The 17,582-nt window shown below is 37.5% G+C and overlaps 1 protein-coding gene across 1 annotated transcript in view; it reads left to right on the top strand.

Annotated features, from left to right (window-relative positions):
* Positions 1–13,530, top strand: part of CEP135 (centrosomal protein 135) — a 41,398-nt gene extending 27,868 nt beyond the window's left edge. The window contains 12 exon segments of the mRNA XM_032223658.1: positions 1,785–1,883; positions 3,604–3,772; positions 6,131–6,238; positions 7,642–7,660; positions 7,663–7,761; positions 7,764–7,827; positions 8,130–8,355; positions 8,582–8,744; positions 8,747–8,783; positions 9,706–9,810; positions 12,097–12,237; positions 12,621–13,530. Coding sequence (XP_032079549.1) covers positions 1,785–1,883; positions 3,604–3,772; positions 6,131–6,238; positions 7,642–7,660; positions 7,663–7,761; positions 7,764–7,827; positions 8,130–8,355; positions 8,582–8,744; positions 8,747–8,783; positions 9,706–9,810; positions 12,097–12,237; positions 12,621–12,642 — 1,252 coding nt within the window. The 3' untranslated portion in view covers positions 12,643–13,530.
* Positions 13,531–17,582: the final 4,052 nt, after the last annotated feature.

Raw genomic sequence — 17,582 nt, 5'->3', positions numbered from 1 at the left:
GCTATGCACGGCCATTTTTGCAAAGGGGGGGCAGGTTTTTGGGGGGGTCAAAAATGCTGTATTCAGTGTATAAGATGCACCCAGATTTTCACCCTCTTTGAGGGAAAAAGGTGCATCTTATACTCTGAAAAATACGGTAGTTGTATTTGCCTGATAAAGAAAAGCATGCACGACATAAGTTAGCTTTGTAGCCTTATATGACTACAATGGCTGATGCAGAGATAAGGTGCTGGTTAGTAGATGGCATCTGATCTCAGCTTTGGTGCTGGAACCACCTGATGTAGCAATAAAATTGATGAGAATATCAAGCAGAATTCAGCAATTACCCACTTTGAGGATAGATGGGTGTTCCCAGCTCTCAGTAAAAGGATAGTCTTTACGGAAGGCTAATAGAAATTCTTTCTGTTCCATTCTTCCCATGGAGCAAAGGTGCAGCTCATTTGGAACCGGTCCACGAAAATGGTGGGCAAGTGAGCGTGTGGTTGGCATGCAACTGCATTTGTGAAAGCGTGGTGCCATGTGCGAAACCATTCTCTCAACCCCACCCCACTGTTGCCGCCGCAGGCTGCACCAATCCATCAACCTGGAAAGGTTGGGGGAACTCTGTTATATAGGATATTTTAAGCTCTGTGTAGAGGTTCTAAGTAGCAGAGAAACCTCCATACTTTCATGGGAAAATACGGACACAAAACATGAAAAAGTTAGCCAAGAATTATCATGTCCTCCCAGATGCAGATACATAGTAATTTTGCCCAATTGATATTATGCCTTGCTTCCTAGCTTGAAGGTAGTGAGAAATAACATATAACGGTTCCACCACAAAACCGCGCCCGACTAAACCGCGCCCGGACTAAACCGCGCCGCTGACGTCATCAACAGGGCGACAACAGCGCGGAGACAGAAGCACGCTGTAAACCTAAACCTAAAATTAACCCCTAAACCCAAACCTAACCCCCCTAAACCTAATCCTAAACCTAACCCTAAATCTAACCCTTAACCTAACCCTAAACCTAATCCTAACCCTAACCCTTAACCTAACCCTAAAGCTAACCCTAAAGCTAACCCTAAAGCTAACCCTTACCTTAAGTTGAATCGGCTTGTTTTCAAAGCGCTATTTAAAGCGCCCTTCTTTCTCCGCGCTGGCTGTTGTCGCCCTGTTGAAGACGTCAGCGATGCGGTTTAATCGGGCGTGGCTTAGTTGAGCGCGGTTTTGACGGGTCACGCATATAACAAGTGGTTAGATGTAAATTACCTTTGGTAACAAGAACTTATTTAAAAATAATATAAAAAGGGCATTCTCCCCCCTCTTCCATTCTCCCCTAGCTACTTGACAAATATTTTCATGTTTTACTTTGAACTTTATTCATTTTTCTTGGATCATTGTAATTATGATTATTATTAATACATGCTTCTATACACTCAAAAGATTTGAAGACATAATTTGGCTTCTGCAATTTGTTAGAAAATTGGTGAAAATTAAAAATTAAACAAGCAAAAGAATATTTGAAAGACAATAATTATATGTAGTAAATGTTTAGGAGTATTACAATTAACAACTTTGCCACTTACATTGCCTGTAAAATCATGAATTAAATTGCTTATAAGTGGATGGCAGAGAACTATAAATATATATTAAAGTTCTATTAATATGTCTATATAATGCTATGTATAAGTGTCGTGTGCTTGTTGTAGGAGTTTGAAATAAATATTTGATTAGGATAGAGAGAGGATGGTTTGTCAAATTACTTTGTTTCATTAATGTTATGTTAGATTTAAAATTACAGGAAAAGAAAATACACAACATGCATAACTCCATCTCTTAAACAGGAAAAAACTATCTTCAGCTTACAAAAAACAGTTGCTCAGTTGGAGTTGTCTTTAGCGTAAGTAATAAAATTATAACTTTTGGTTATTCTGAAATTGATTTTAAAATCAAAGTCAGGGGTAATTTAATAAGATTATAGAATTAACTGAGCTACTGCATACTTCGTGAGGTAAAATATAAGAAAGAAAAAATTGAAATGTGTAGTTTAGCTAATTTATTTTAGACAATTGTGTTATATATCAGGGAAGTTATTAAATGTAATGCTTATTTAAGATAAGATGATGGGAACCCAAAATACTTTATACTATATCTTTTTAAAAAATGTCTGGTTACCTTCTGAAACAATTATACTTTCTTTATTCAAACCACTTTAATAATCATTCACTTTAATCTCACTGAAGATATAACATTTCACTGTAAAGCTATTCCTAGCTTTTCTGAATTGTTTTCTAATTCTGCTAAACCACTGTTAATTTAGTATGGTATCTAATTAGATTTCTGAAAACTTTAATTAAAGTATTCACTTTCAGACTTTTTCAATGAAAATTAACAGTTTTAAAAATAAGGGCAAGGTATGGGAGGCATTCTTGAGAGTGTCAATTTTCCTCTTGTCAAAAGATCTGAAAAGAAAATATCCTTGTTACTTGCCCCTTGTACTACTGGTTAGTTGCAGGGAATATACACTACCACTCTTCAGGCTCCAGAAAGTGCTTCATAGTTTCATGGGTAGCATAGCTAGAAGCAACGGGTCACCAACAAATGCGTGATAGACATAAGCACGCTGACAAAACCGTGACGGACAAATGAGCGCCATCAAAATCGCTAATTGATTTCGACAATAGTGCAACGACAAATGCGTGATGACAAAATCGCGAGGTGAATGTGCTGTGCCTTTAACACAGTGGAACGTGTATATGCCCCTCCCCCCCAGCTGGGTTTGCAGAGACAGGTGATGGAATTGATTCTCCTCCCGTTTTAATGCTCAATGAACATTTGAATTAAGATTTAGCTGCCTCTCCTGGAGACGAAGGGGAGATGGGGGCTGCTGTGAGCTTGGAAGCAGAGGGGGAGAAACTTTTTGGGGTCTTTGCTCCGGACTGACCACCGGAGAGGGCCAAAAGGGCTCCAGGTTGTGTCTCTGGACTCAGTGGGCATTGAAAGGGACAGGGATGAAGCTGGAGGACGGGCAGACAACTGGGGAGAGAGGCAGCAGAGCCCCTGGCTGTGCCTAAGAGGGCTTGCGTGGCACAGGGAACATTCAGGTGTCTTCAAGGTGAGACCTTCTCCCTGGGCAAGGAGGCTCCAGGCTGAGGTTCTCTTGTGGTTGTCATCATCGCGTTTATGTCGCGATTTTATCGTCGCTTTTTTGTCGTCGCGATTATGACGTCGCGTTTAAATTGGCGCTCTTTCATCAGCGCGGATATGTCCATCGCACAATTGTCGGGTCACAAGAAGCAACAATGACTCATTTTAATTGGGAAGTACCCGTGCTTTCTTGACTATGAACCAAAGCTAGCTTATTTTACAAACTCGGTTAAAATTAATAAAGGCTTAGCATCATATCTGTCTTCTATCAATGCTGCCATTGTACCATAGCGGAAGAAATTCAGGTATAAACGGCTCTGTACTTGTTGGTAATATGCAAACTATCTTTAGTACTATTCAGTACAAACATAAATTTTAGTTAATTGCTATAATTTTTAAATTATGACCATCATGTATATATATATGTATTGCAAAAAGATGAATTCAGATTTTCTAAATCCCGCATTTTTTAGCCAATTAAAGGATGCCTTAAATGGGAAAGACCGTGAACTTGCCAGTCTCCACCGCCAGTTTGATGCGGTACACTCAGAGCTTGGAGAAACCGTCAGAGTGAAAGACATGGCTCTGAAGGAAAACAGAAGATTACAGGATGATCTAGCCACAATGACGAAAGAAAACCAGGTATGAAATAATTCAATAGTGCACATTGTGATTGATTTTGTACCAGTAAAAACTATATGTACAAAAGATGTGATGTACCTCTTCAGAACATCAAACAAGGTCAACATTGTTTTTAAATAAATAAAATATAGGTTAGTCCTCACTTAATGATCATTGAGATTTACAATTCCATTGCTAAGGTGATGTCATAAAATGTGACCTCATGTGACCACACCAACCTATGAGGGCAGTTGTGGCAGACTCAGTTGCTGTGATTAGGCTATTCCTGTGTGATTATGTCATCATTTGTTACTTTGTACCAGCTTGTGGAAGCCAGCAGTTGAAGGTCGCAAATGGCGATCACGTGACTGTGATACACTGCTATGTTATAATTGCAAGCTGGTTGCCACGTGTCCGAATCAAGATCAGGTCGGAACACACCATAACTAGGAAGATTGTCATAAGTCCCTTGGGTTCAGCACCCTTGTAACAACTGAATGCTTGCTATGGTTGTTCAGCTACAACTATCTGTTACCATATTTTGGAGCGGGAAGCGTTTTTGTAAGCATTTTACTTGCTCGTAGTCCTGTTTTTTTCGTTATAGATTCCATATCATGCTCTTTAATAGAACTATACATAATATCCCAGTTACCTTCCTAAAAAAACGTATTTTGCTTGTAGGTTTCTAAATTTATGAGTTTGTAAAGCCTATATCCAGTGATGGCGAAGCTTTTCGACACCAAGCGCCCAAACTGGAACATGCGCATGCGCTCACCGGAACCCCAAAACTCAAAGACCAGCATGCACACCAGCCAGCTGGTGTTCCGTTTACGGGACTCCAACACGCACAAAGATCAGCTGGCCACTGCCATGCGCGCACCGAAAACCAGAAGAGCACTGGCGATGTTGCGTGTGCCCACAGAAGGGGCTCTGCGTGCCACCACTGGCACGCGTGCCATAGGTTCGACATCACGCTACATAAGCTACTTACAGCTTGAGTGCCAGATATTTAAAGGGTGCATTTAGAGACAATCTTGTGATTTGATTATGAAATATCAAATAAATTACACCAATGGGAATGGTGTGTGTTTGTAATAATAGTCCATTTTTAAAAAAAGGTTTTCCTAACATTTAATAGCAAACTTGAAGATTAAATGATTTTTTTTTTTAAAAAAAATGAAAGATTCTTCATATTTTCACCTAGCAGTTATGGACTGTGTATCTAGTGTTGATCAGATATTTAGTTCTTTCACAATAAAGAAGAATAGAGACCAGTATAGACGATTCTCATGGTCACATGATCACATTTTGGGCCCTTGGAAACTGGCTTGTATTTACAATCATTTGCAGCATCTTGTGGTCACTTGACCGCAGGTTTTCAGCATTATTATTTTTTTGCTAGTTTCTAATGTTTACTTATGCTTTCCAGCAAAAAAAACAACAACACCCATTGAGTTTAATGGATTCAGTTAATGACTGCAGTGTTCACTATCACAGCCATCATTAACAACCACAAAAAGCTTGCAAAAGCAAGAACAATCATATAATGACCCACTTAACAATCACCTTGACTTAAGACTATAATTCTGGGCTCAATTACATCATAGATCAAGGACTATCTCCTTAACAACTCATATCAAGTGACTGTAGTGAATTCATGTTCCTTCCTCGCCTTTTGCTTCTGACCATTCTTTTACTAGCATTCCAGCTTGAACATGTATTCTTGGTAGCTAACCGTGATAGCTAGACTGGAAATTCTCCTTTCCAGTTTTTCCCCCCAATTGTTTTCAACTGTTATTCCAAACGACAATATTTATCCTATCATAGTTAAAACATCAGAGACTCATAGTTATTGTTCTTTGTATGTACTGGTAAAGATAAATCCATTATGGCTACATATTTCACAATTTTCCAGAAAAAGTTCTCTAATGGCCTGCTTGTATGTATATCCCATTTATGGGTTGTTTTTTTTAATGGTGTAGTAACTGTTCTAGTTTAATCTGAGTACTACAAACATTGAATAATTATATCATTTGAAATATTTAATTAGGTATCAATTACATTTTTTGAAGTGCCAAGTGCTAATACCAATATGGGCATTGCCAGTGCCAAGTATCAATGCCAAAATAGGCATTGTCCCAAATCTTCCATAGGAAAATTATTTACCCATAGGTTGGAAATCACAAGACAGAACGCTGCTTTTTTTTTTTTTTTTTAAATCTGAATATGAGGAACTAATAACACTGTTATACGCTGTTACAAGCTGTCTCTCTGTAGTTCAGTTTTGATATGGAAGGGATCATATTTAATTGTACTGCTTTTCATCAGGTGGTTATTTATTTTGTGAATTATATGTCTAACAGTATGTAATATAAACAGATAATCTCATCTGAATTGGAAGAAACTTTGCATGAAAAAGAAGATCTGAAAGTTAGAGTTCATATATATTACTGAAGTCTCCATATAGAAAGTTTAATGGCCTTAAAGGTGAGCAATTAATGAAAATATTATTATTTAATAAATCAATTTGGTTTTGAGTTTCAAGTCATTATTGGCCACTGCAGACTCCTGGCCACTACATGGAAAGGTCCATGCAGGTTTCTTGACAACATTTTTGGAAGTGTTTTACCATTGCTTTCTTCATATGGCTGAGAGAGCTGACCTGGCCCAACGTCACCCATGGCTTCATGTCGAACGTAGGACTAGAATTATGGCCTTCTGGTTTCTAGCCTAGTGCCTTTAACTACTATATAAATTCAACACATAAATATATCTTATTTAAATGTTATAAGTAAGCTGAAGAAAAGTAATCAAGTTAGTACACAAGAAAAATTCTTCAATCTATTCTTAAGAGAAAAGAGTAACATTGAGGGAAGTGTCCTTTCTTAGCCCTATAACATTTAAGCTACATTTCACCGGGTTCTACATTACTATGAAAGTTAGGAGGGGTATTATTAGAATTATCATTAGATTTAAAACAATTGGGACTTTGTCACAAATGCACAACTATTATTGAGTCATTGATACACACGTACAGGTAGATATATCTAGATATGTAGATGTCGAGATTTGTTGTATTTAGAACCTTCAGTATGTGAATAGTGTACATACATACAGATGATGATGATGTTATCCATTCAGTTGTGTCCGATCCTTGGTGATTCTATGAGCCAGGTTTCTCCATATCTTCTGATCTTGCACTTCTTTGAGTTGTTCTCTGCTCTGGCTGGTGTCAGCTTTGATGGTGTCCAGTTACCATGTTCTTTGGTGGCCTGGTTTCCTTTTACCATGAACTCTTCCAACATAATTGCTTGTCAGTGAATTTCCCCACAAGACATGGCCAAAATAAATGAGACACTGTTTGTGATTTGTGCCTTCCAGGACATGTATTATGTGCTCCAGGACTTGCTTGTTAGTCATCTTTGCTGGATAGACAAGATCCTTCTCTAGCACCCACAGTTCAGACAAGTCAATTTTCTTCCTGTCTTGCTTTTTTTAGCTCCAACTTTCACAACCATAGGGAAACACAAAGAGTTGACTAAATTACATTTGATTGCCAGGCTGATCTCCTTGCTTTTTATACATACACCTAGACAACATTGAAAAATCCAAATTATTTATTGTAAAATCAGTATAGAAAAATTGATACAAGGTGTTACATTTTACATGTAATGATCAATTGATATCATATCTGCCTCAAATCTTTAAAGTGTTACATGTAACAGTATAATCCTTTAATCTTGAAGTTATCTCATATTGAAAATATGCTATTCAGGTTTCTTCAGTGGAACAAGTTGCTGACCATGTCTAAACAGAAGAGAGGCCAATAGTAGCTGAGACTTTTGTTTCAGTGCTTTATTGCTCAGTGGATATATTTTCTCTTAAACTAGGAAAGAGAAAATAAAGAATTAGGGAGAAGTTCCAGATGCTTCACAGCCAAGCCGAAGAATGGGAAGTAAAGGCCCATCAAGCGGAGGGACAAAACAGCTCTGTGCGATTAGAGCTCCTTTCAATGATACTGAACGAAGACACCTTAGAGAAAGAGTAGAATTATTGGAAAAGAAATTCAAGAGGTAATTATAAATTATAGCTTCCTAGACCATTTTATTGTGCTTTTCTTAATCAAATACCTTGACATTAATTAGAAATTTGTACAAGGAGCAGATGCATTAATCATCTGTATGGTCTCAAGGGGAAAACTAATTCCAGATTTATGCCCGCTCTTTCCCACTACTTGTTAAGTCTTGCAAATAGTTGTAAATGTATTTTGGAAGGAAAAAAATACTTCAAGTTGATATGGATTTTGTTTGTTTTGTTTCGGAATAACTGAGTGCAAATAGGAAAATATAATAGAAGTCCGTGCTTGTAAAAGAGTTACTTTTGTCTTTCACGCAGCACATCATTGCACATCAACGTATGAGTCGCAAATTTCTTCAATGGCAAAAAATATGGCCAAGCTGGAAGAAATTCTCAGGCGTGAAAAAGAAGAAAAATCTTCAATGAATCACGATGTGGCTGCCGTTAGAGATTTATGTCTCAAACTGGAATCTGGCAAAGATCTGCTCTCACGTCAATTAACATCCAAATCTCTGGAATTAGAGAGGGTAAAAGAGAAAAATGGTAACATGTTGACAGTAAAATAAATAGATATATACTCTAAAGTTAAAAAAAAAAATCTTCAAGCCACTGTGGCTTGAAAAGCTTCCCTGGAGAGATGGGAGAAGAAGCAGGTGGAATACGGAAGGGGCTTAATGGAGAGGAGGATAGAAACTGTGGGCTAACTTAGCTACTGTGAGGTTATTTATTAAATCAATTCTTTTTATGCTCTAGATTGTGTCCGAATTTGAAAATTCAAAGTCAGAAACGGAGCTGTTGAAAAAGCAACTGTCAAGTGAACGAGTTACAATACAAAACCTGGAAACCCTCTTGTCTACCAGCAGAGACAACGATTTTCAGAACCATTTGATAACCCATGAAAAAGATTCAGAGATACAATGCTCAAAGACAAGTTATCGCTCTCGGAGAGTAAATTGTATGTTGAAAAGTATAAAATGACCCGTTTTACAATATTTTTCTTTCAGCTGTTTGTAATTTAACGCAAAAAATGTCTCCATTCTTGAAAATATTAATAAATAATAATAATAATAATAATAATAATAATAATAATATTTTTACATAATGAAATCCAGATTTTCTAATTAGCAATGTGTGAAGGGTTTTGTAAGAACAACGGGCTTCAAATATTTCCCCTGGAATTGCAATTTGCCTAACTTGCATTGAAAGATGAAATTACTCATTTCTGGTTTATGTGTTTCTTTCATGAAAGTATGGTTAATGTCTTATCTTGCATGTGCCCTTTATAAGATATAAAGTATAATATGCTAAAAGCAACATACGTCAATCTGTATTCTTCAGGCTGCAGTGGTGGAAAACCATTTAAATCAGTGTTTTTGAAATTTAGCAACTTGACAATGTGTGAACTTCAACTCCCAGAATTCCTTAGTCAGGATGACTTGTGAATTCTGGGAGCAGAAGTCCACACACCTTAAAGTTGCCAAGTTTGAAAAATACTGTTTTAGATTATTACAATTGTCACTACAAATACATATAGTCCTGCCTATTCATATGCAAGTATCTCATTCATTATGGCCCCTTGGAAATTCAAAGATTGCAATACCGAAGAAATTCTGTCAGCCATATGTCAAGTGGATGCATTGTTTTAAGTTTTAGGTGAATGCATTTCCAAATATACACATCTTAAGTAGATTGTTTTGTGGTAAATTGTTGGTTTCTTTATTTTAAGAACTTTTTGTATGTGTATGCACAAATATAGGTATATTTTCTTAATTTCTAGGTCTCTGTTTATCTGTTTGCAGCTATTTTTAAAGTTTTGGTACAATGCCATCTGTGAACGTGTAATAGATATTTTTCTCTTTGTCTTAAAATATTTTTAGAACAAGTCTTACTAGAGAAGTTTCTGTACTGCGAAATAAACTTGCACAGCTGCAGACTGATTATGATATTGTGAGAAGACAGCTGACAACAGAGCAATTTGAACGGTATGTGAATTAGCTTTATTAAAAAGGCAACTGTTCTGACTCCCATTTAAGGAGGAAATCAGAAAAGCATGCTTTATAGTGTTGCACAGAAATTTTAAAACTAGTTTAATAATTCATTTTCATTTTCACATTTCAAAATTGTTACATTAAATATTACCATTAAAATAAACTAATGTCTATCAGTAAATACCACAAGACCTTTCAGTTAAGCATCTGTGGAAATGATATGTTTTTTTTAAAAAAAAGCCCTTAAAATGGGAAAAAAAACCTGTGATCAATTATTTGTTGCTTAGATTGAACAAGGCTTCCTCACAGTAATCAAATAGTTTGCCAGGGCAAATAGCATCCGAAAACCAACTATTTGCTGGTTTTCTGCACGTAGCTGATTAACAGGCTGGCAGGAGGGCACTTTTAGGGCTATCTGCTGAGGATCGTTTTTAGATTTACTGCAAGGAATGATGCTTGTTGCTTCCTCCTCCCTTCATTTAGTATTTTTCAGGTTCACAAGGAAGGAGAAAGACAGGGACATTTAAAAGACATTTAGGCACATCCCCCAGCCAAGCAATGAATATAGGAGAGCTAAAGTTTACCAGCTTTCTGCTTACAACGCCTTTATAACAATCCTGTTGTCGTAGCCAGGAGGGGGAAAAAATCACTTCACTTTGAAATCAGATCTATCCTGGAAGTTGATGGAGTTGGCTGAAATGGCAAAATTGACTACTTTGATTTAAAAAATTAACATAAGTACTTTTGTTTCCACATGGAAACTTGGTGCTTGATGTGGAAAAGAATGAAAATTTGACTTTGGGTTTTACCAATTAGACTGATAGACCTTTATAGAAATGGCTTGTTCATATTATTATGAAAAAGCAAAAAGTTGTGATTTGATGTTAATGCCTTATTTTAGTGTAACAGAGAGTCAGAAGTCAATGCTTCTCTTTCTTATCTTTCCTCATTTCTCCTTTCCTCCCCCCCCTGCTTTTTTATTTACTCTGCATTTTGTATTTTATAATTCAATTAAAAATGTTGACTGGAAACCAGATTTTCCTTACTAAGCTCTCTTCAACTAATATCTGTACCACCTAAAATCAACAGGTAGTTCTCAAGTTATGACAGTTAAGTCCAAAATTTCCATTGCTAAGCAAGACAGTTGTTAAGTGCACTTTGTCTCATTTTACAACCTTTCTTGACACAGTTGTTAAGTGAATCACTGCATTTGTTAAGTTAGCAACACCAATGACTGTGGCTTCCCGCTTGATTTTGCTGGTCAGAAGGTCGCATAAGGAGATCACATGACCCGGCAACACTGCGTCATCATAAATATGAACCAGTTGCCAAGCTTCTGAATTTTGATCATGTGACCATTGAGATGGTCGTAAGTGTGAAAAGTTGTCATTTGTTTCAGAGCAGTTGTAACTTCAAACTGTCACTGAACAGGCGGCTCGCTGGCTAGATGCGTTACGTAACAGGCCATGCCCACCCCAGCTCCGTGAAGGGGAAAACTCACAAAGCGTCATGTGACAGCAATGTGACACCGCGAGTTTGACATCCGTGATCTAGAGTTACTGGAAAGCAAATTCTGACTAAACAAAATTCTTAACAGCTAGCAAAGAAAATTTTTTAAAAAAGTGATTCCAATTTATTGTCTAGAAAAATGGTGAATCATTTTCTGCATGAGAAAATACACTATATTGACAAAAGTATTTGCTCATCCATCCAAATAATCAGAATCAGGTGTTCCAATCACTTCCATGGCCACAGGTGTATAAAATCAAGTACCTAGGCATGCAGACTGTTTTTACAAACATTTGTGAAAGAATGGGTCGCTCTCAGGAGCTCAGTGACTTCCAGCGTGGAACTGTGATAGGATGCCACCTGTGCAACAAATCCAGACTTGAAATTTCCTCACTCCTAAATATTCCACAGTCAACTGTCAGCTGTATTATAAGAATGTGGAAGTGTTTGGGAACGACAGCAACTCAGCCACGAAGTGGTAGGCCACGTAAACTTGTCCAACATCAGTGTGTGACCTCACAAATGCGCTTCTGGAAGAATGGTCAAAAATTCCCATAAACACATTCCTGAACTTTGTGGACAGCCTTCCCAGAAGAGTTGAAGCTGTTATAGCTGCAAAGGGTGGACCGACATCATATTGAACCCTATGGATTAGGAATTGGAGGTCACAGTAAGTTCATATGCGAGTAAAGGCAGGTGAGCGAATACTTTTGGCAATATAGTGTATTTGGAAGTGCAACTTGAGTTCAGTTGTAATTTTCTACTTGGTAGGGAACGGGCCATTCAAGAGATGCGAAGGCTTGGCTACACCACCACTACTTTTCCTGCTTCATCACCACTTAGCTCAACTTTGCGATCCCCATCACCTTCTCCAGAGGGGGCATTTTCAATAACAACAGAACGAACAGAAAAGTAAGTAATTAAATCAGTAGCTTAGTCCTTTGGTTTTAGGCATATGCTTAATTTACAATAATATTTCAAAATTAAATGTGACCTTCGATCTGTATTTTGGGTTTTTCCCCAGAGACAATGTACTTTTAGAAAGTTAAGCTCTGAATCTTATAGTTACCATTTTTAATGTGGGAGAGATGAGGGCAGGTAGATAATTAATACCTAGCGGGTGCTTTTGTATAATTAAAATCATGTGAGTATGGGCTATTTTGAAGATACTTCTAATCTGACATGTTCTAATTTGAGGCACATAGTATACATTCTAAAAAACACAATATTCTAAGATTATTAATTCTTAAATCGGCATGTTTTCAATATAATCATTCCATTTTCTTTCTTCTTAGAAATGTGGGCTTCAAGGATTAATCAGTTACTTTAAAGCAGAACAATAATGGGATGTTTCCATGTTTGGACTCACTGTCAGCGTTGACATGAATTCTACCTCTAAAATGTTAAATCATTAACACTTGAAACAACAACAAGCTGTGTGGGAGCACTTAGTGTGTAAATCAAACTTTGCAACATTTTGCTATCACACATAGGCTAGGATGGTTTTTAATAATTCTGATAGGTTTGCCCTGCAGATTAAGACTAAACATCTGAATTGGTGGTCATAGTGTGGTTTGTTATCTCTTCTTTCAAGATTATTTGGTTTCAGTTAGATCAGCTATAGTCTATAGTTGCTATTGACTGCAAAGCAGACAAATATAGAAGAAGAAAAGTCCTTTAATCATGACTTAATATCTATTATTCAGATTGTTTTCATACCAGTAATTTATAAAATGTGTGTATGTATGTATAATAATGAAACGTTTAATTTAATAATGTCCTTTAAACTGAGTAAAATGTTACATCATTAGTTAAAAGGTGCCTTTTAAATGTATCTCTAAAATGAAGTATCTCTGAATTTTAAAAATGATTTTATATTAAAAAGCAAATTTATATACATTAATATGATAGTATAAATAATGTTAATATCATGTCGTCTTAGAGTCATTTAGCAATGTTGTTCCTTTCTTTAAAGTTTTGAAGTAAAGTTTGAGGAATTGATACACCTGAGTTCCAGCTTTTAAGGACAAAATGAGGCAGTTTAAAATACAAAACTAATTAGGTAAGAATGAACTTTATTGCAAGGAAACTAATGATGTTGTAGTTATTGTCACAATGTAGTAACAAGTTGCCAGATACAGCACATTCCTTAATTGACAGAGCTTTGTATCATCTTGATATTATCCTCAACAAGCAATGTGCACCGAGCACTAAAACATTTAACTCCAGAGCTATTTTGGGCATAACTTGACTGTTTCTGGATATTTTATTAAAAGAAGACATTTTTAATTACTGAAGAAAATCCATGAATTAAAGTAGGAGGAACATTCTTGGGCATAAATTGTAACCAAAAGTACATGGAATTTTGGATTGGGCTGTATATGCCATAATAATAGCTGTCTTTAAAGCATTACTTTTGGATTGTGTTGTTACTAATGTACTTGATATCACTAAAGAAGACGATACTAATGATATTATGATTAAATAAAGCAATTTCCGTTTTCAAGGAATAGTTGCAGGTTGATTTATATCCTTGGAAGAAAAAAATATTTTCCGGTTCTCCTTATAGACACTGGCAAGAAGAACGAAAAGGCCATTCAACTGAGAACGACAACTCAATTCCTAAATGTAGTGAAAGCTTATTATAATAAAGTATATACATAAACTGGAACAACAGTGTTGGTAGAAGAATTCAAACATACAGTTTTGAGTACTGATTGATAATTCACATGGTATCATTTTGACATCCCTCCTGTTCTTAAAACTTTAAAAAAAAGGATCATTACTGTTTTTAATATGCCATACAAATTATAGGGCAAACTCTACATCCAGGCCCATATTAAAGCATTCTGTGTCATGATTGCAGAGCGGTGATCTTTGCTAATGTTAAAATAGGAGGAACTATCCCATATAAAACTAACATAATTTTTTACGTCTACTTTTTCCCATTAAGAAAAAAACCCTTGAAATTGGTCTCACCAACCAGATGTTTCTAGTTTCCTCTGGCCTTGTTCATCAAAATAATTAAGCGTTATCTCTCTCTCTTTTAAAAAAAGATTACCTACCGCCTACTGTATAATATGGGAATGACTTTGGGAGACAGGACAATGAGATAAAACCAAGGTCAAATAAAAGACAACTTAGCCCAAGACAAATGTTAATACCACTTTATAATGCCTTGGTAAGGCCACACTTGAAATGCTGCATCCAGCTTTGATTGCCACGGTGTAAAAAAGAAAGTGCAGAGAAGAGCAGCAAAGATGATTAGGGGACTGGAGGCTAAAACATGAAGAACGGTTACAGGAACTGGGTATGTCTAGTTTAATGAAAAGAAGGACTAGAGGAGATATGATAGCAGTCTTCCAATATCTCAGGGGTTGCCACAAAGAAGAGGGAGTCAAGCTATTCTCCAAAGCACCTGAAGGCAGGACAAGAAGCAATGGGTGGAAACTAATCAAGGAGAGAAGCAACTTAGAACTGAGAAGAAATTTCCTGACAGAACAATTAATCAGTGGAACAACTTGCCTCCAGAAGTTGTGACTGCCCCAACACTGGAAGTTTCTAAGATGATGTTGGATAACCATTTGTCTGAAGTGCTGTGGGTTTCCTGTCTAGGCAGGGGGTTGGACTAGAAGACCTCCAATGTCCCTTCCTACTCTTGTTATTCTATTCTAAGAATGTGGGTGGGGCAATAGGCTCAGAAGAGACCCTGGTTTGCTCTGCAAGTGGGATGGGAGAAGAGAGAGAAAAACACTTTCAGCCTTGCAAGATTCTGTTAATGTAATCTTTAAAATGAGGTGCTATTCAGCAGGTTCTGACCAGTTCGGGAGAACCGGTAGCGGAAATTTTGAGTAGTTGGGAGAACCAGTAAATACCACCTCTGACTGGGCCCGTCCCCATCTATTCTCTGCCTCCTGAGTCCCAGCTGATCGGGAGGGAATGGGGATTTTACAGTATCCTTCCCCTGCCATGCCCACTAAGCCACGCCCACCAAGCCACATCCACAGAATCGGTAGTAAAATTTTTTGAATCCCACCACTGATTCAGGTCCTTGGAGTTAAACAATTTGATGGTTAGGTAATTTTTAATTGTTGATACTCTTTTGACTCTGTGCCACCTCTTATCTTTCAAGGAATGACATGTTTAAGCGCATTAGCAGTAGCCACTGATTGGATTGACTCTGAGGGAGTTTACCAGCAATTCTTTGAAGACTCCTTCCTTTGATAGAACACAGAACATAGAATAATAAAGTTGGAAGGGACCTTGGAGGTCTTCTAGTCCAACCCTCTCCTTGAGCAGGAAACCTTATGCCAGTTCAGATAAATGATTATCTATACCAGTGGTAGTCAACCTGGTCCCTACTGCCCACTTGTGGGCGTTCCAGCTTTCATGGTGGGTGGTAGGGGTTTTGTCCGATTCTGAAGCACTTTCCTTTTTTTGAATTTTATTGACTTCCCTACGTTATAAATCACCATTATTGTGGAACTGGGGGGCGGTTAGAAAATTTTACTACTAAGAGAGTTACAAAAGTGGGCGGTAGGTATAAAAAGGTTGACTACCCCTGGTCTATACCATTTCAGATCTGTGGTGGTATTTCCTTCTAAAGTACCATTCCTGAATGGCAGGCACAACTGCTGAGCCACTTTAAACTCTGCTCGAGTCTGGTCTGTGGTTTCAGAAGTCGTGTGAAAGGAAGATTGTTGAAAGAAATTGCAAGTTCTGTGCAAAGGCAAGGTCACATACCAGGTGAGGTCTGACAGAAGGGCTTCCATGGTATTCTGGAAGTTTGGACAAATTGAACTCCCACGCTGTGAATATTCCTGTCTGACCAAATCCAGCGGATGAGGAAGTATTTAAGAAAAGAAAATAATTTCATGTTCTAAATTGCTGATTTATCTGGAGCTCAGTGAAAATCCTGAGTATTGCTGTCACTAAGATAAAGGAGTATGGAAGACTGGATCCTTTCCTTGGAAAAGCTTCCCTTCAAAGGACCTTATAAAAGACAGAATGGCCTGGCAATTTATATAAGTTCAGTATAGACACTCTTATATATTATGACTAATAGTCATTGATAAATATGACTATCATGCATAAATATCATGCATTGGTGTGTCAGGGCTTTGTATAGCCTAGATATAATACTTCTGTTTAATGTTGGGAGTTCCTCTGTAGAGTGGAGGTTGATGAAAGATAACCAAAATGCTACTGTTCATTGTGTCTTGGTTGCTGAAGAAGAAAAAAAAATGTTTTTGAAGGTTTTGGAGAGTTAGACAACAGAACGGATTAGGTATGTGGCTTTGCCTTCACACAGAAGACAACAAGCAAGGCATCTGGCATCAATGAAATCAGTTTTACATTTTCATTATCTTTGTACTTTTCCATTACTTTATTAATGTGGATTAAAACTGTTGTGTGAGCCCTAATGAATCATGTGGAGTGATATTTCTGAATGTCATTATAAAAGGAAGTTTGAGAGCGCCGCACCCTTTAAAAGATGCCAACCACAGTTGTGACAAAGGCAACTATTCCCATCGTCTCCCAATTCTCAAAACCTGCCAGGATCTGCTGCCTTGCAGTTTCTTGGTAAAGAAGAAATGTGTTTGGAGCATATGTGGTTGACCTCCCACCTTTTCCTCCACCTTTTCCAAACTTCAAAGAACCTGTCCTCCCACTGGCTCTTCCTTCTTTGCGGTGATTGTCAGCTTTGCTGGCAGAGCCATCTTTAATTTGCCATTTCTTCTTCCCGAGAAGAACATCTTATATGTTAGCTATTGAGGTACTATACCTCTAGTTAGTTTTAAATATTTAATTAACTTTCACAATATGTGCTACGTTGGACCACTGAGCTTCCTCTGTTTTATATGTGCCATGATTCTATCCATAATTGTGCCGTGTGGTTCTATTTGGAATACATTCAGTTTAATTTGTTTTGTACATTTGCATCAACATCACCGTGACCCGTCAAAAGCGCGAACGTCATAAGCGCGCCGACAACACCGCGGCGCTAAAACCGCGATTTCAAAAGCGCGCCGACAGAAGTGCGATTTCATTTAAGGTAAGATTTACAGTTAGGTTTAGGGTTAGGTTGAGGGTTAGGTTGAGGGTTACGTTACAGCGCGCTTCTGTCGGCGCGCTTTAGGGCTAATTAGTCACTCATTCGTCGCACGGTTTTGTCACCGCGCTTAAACACCGCGGTTTAGTCAGGCGCGCTTTTGTTGTGCGCGCATTTGTGGTGGAACCCAACATCACATCTGTCT

The sequence above is a fragment of the Thamnophis elegans genome, chromosome 9, assembly GCF_009769535.1.
Source record: "Thamnophis elegans isolate rThaEle1 chromosome 9, rThaEle1.pri, whole genome shotgun sequence".
In the NCBI taxonomy this organism is placed as follows: domain Eukaryota; kingdom Metazoa; phylum Chordata; class Lepidosauria; order Squamata; family Colubridae; genus Thamnophis; species Thamnophis elegans.
This window is presented reverse-complemented; position numbering and strand designations above follow the sequence as displayed.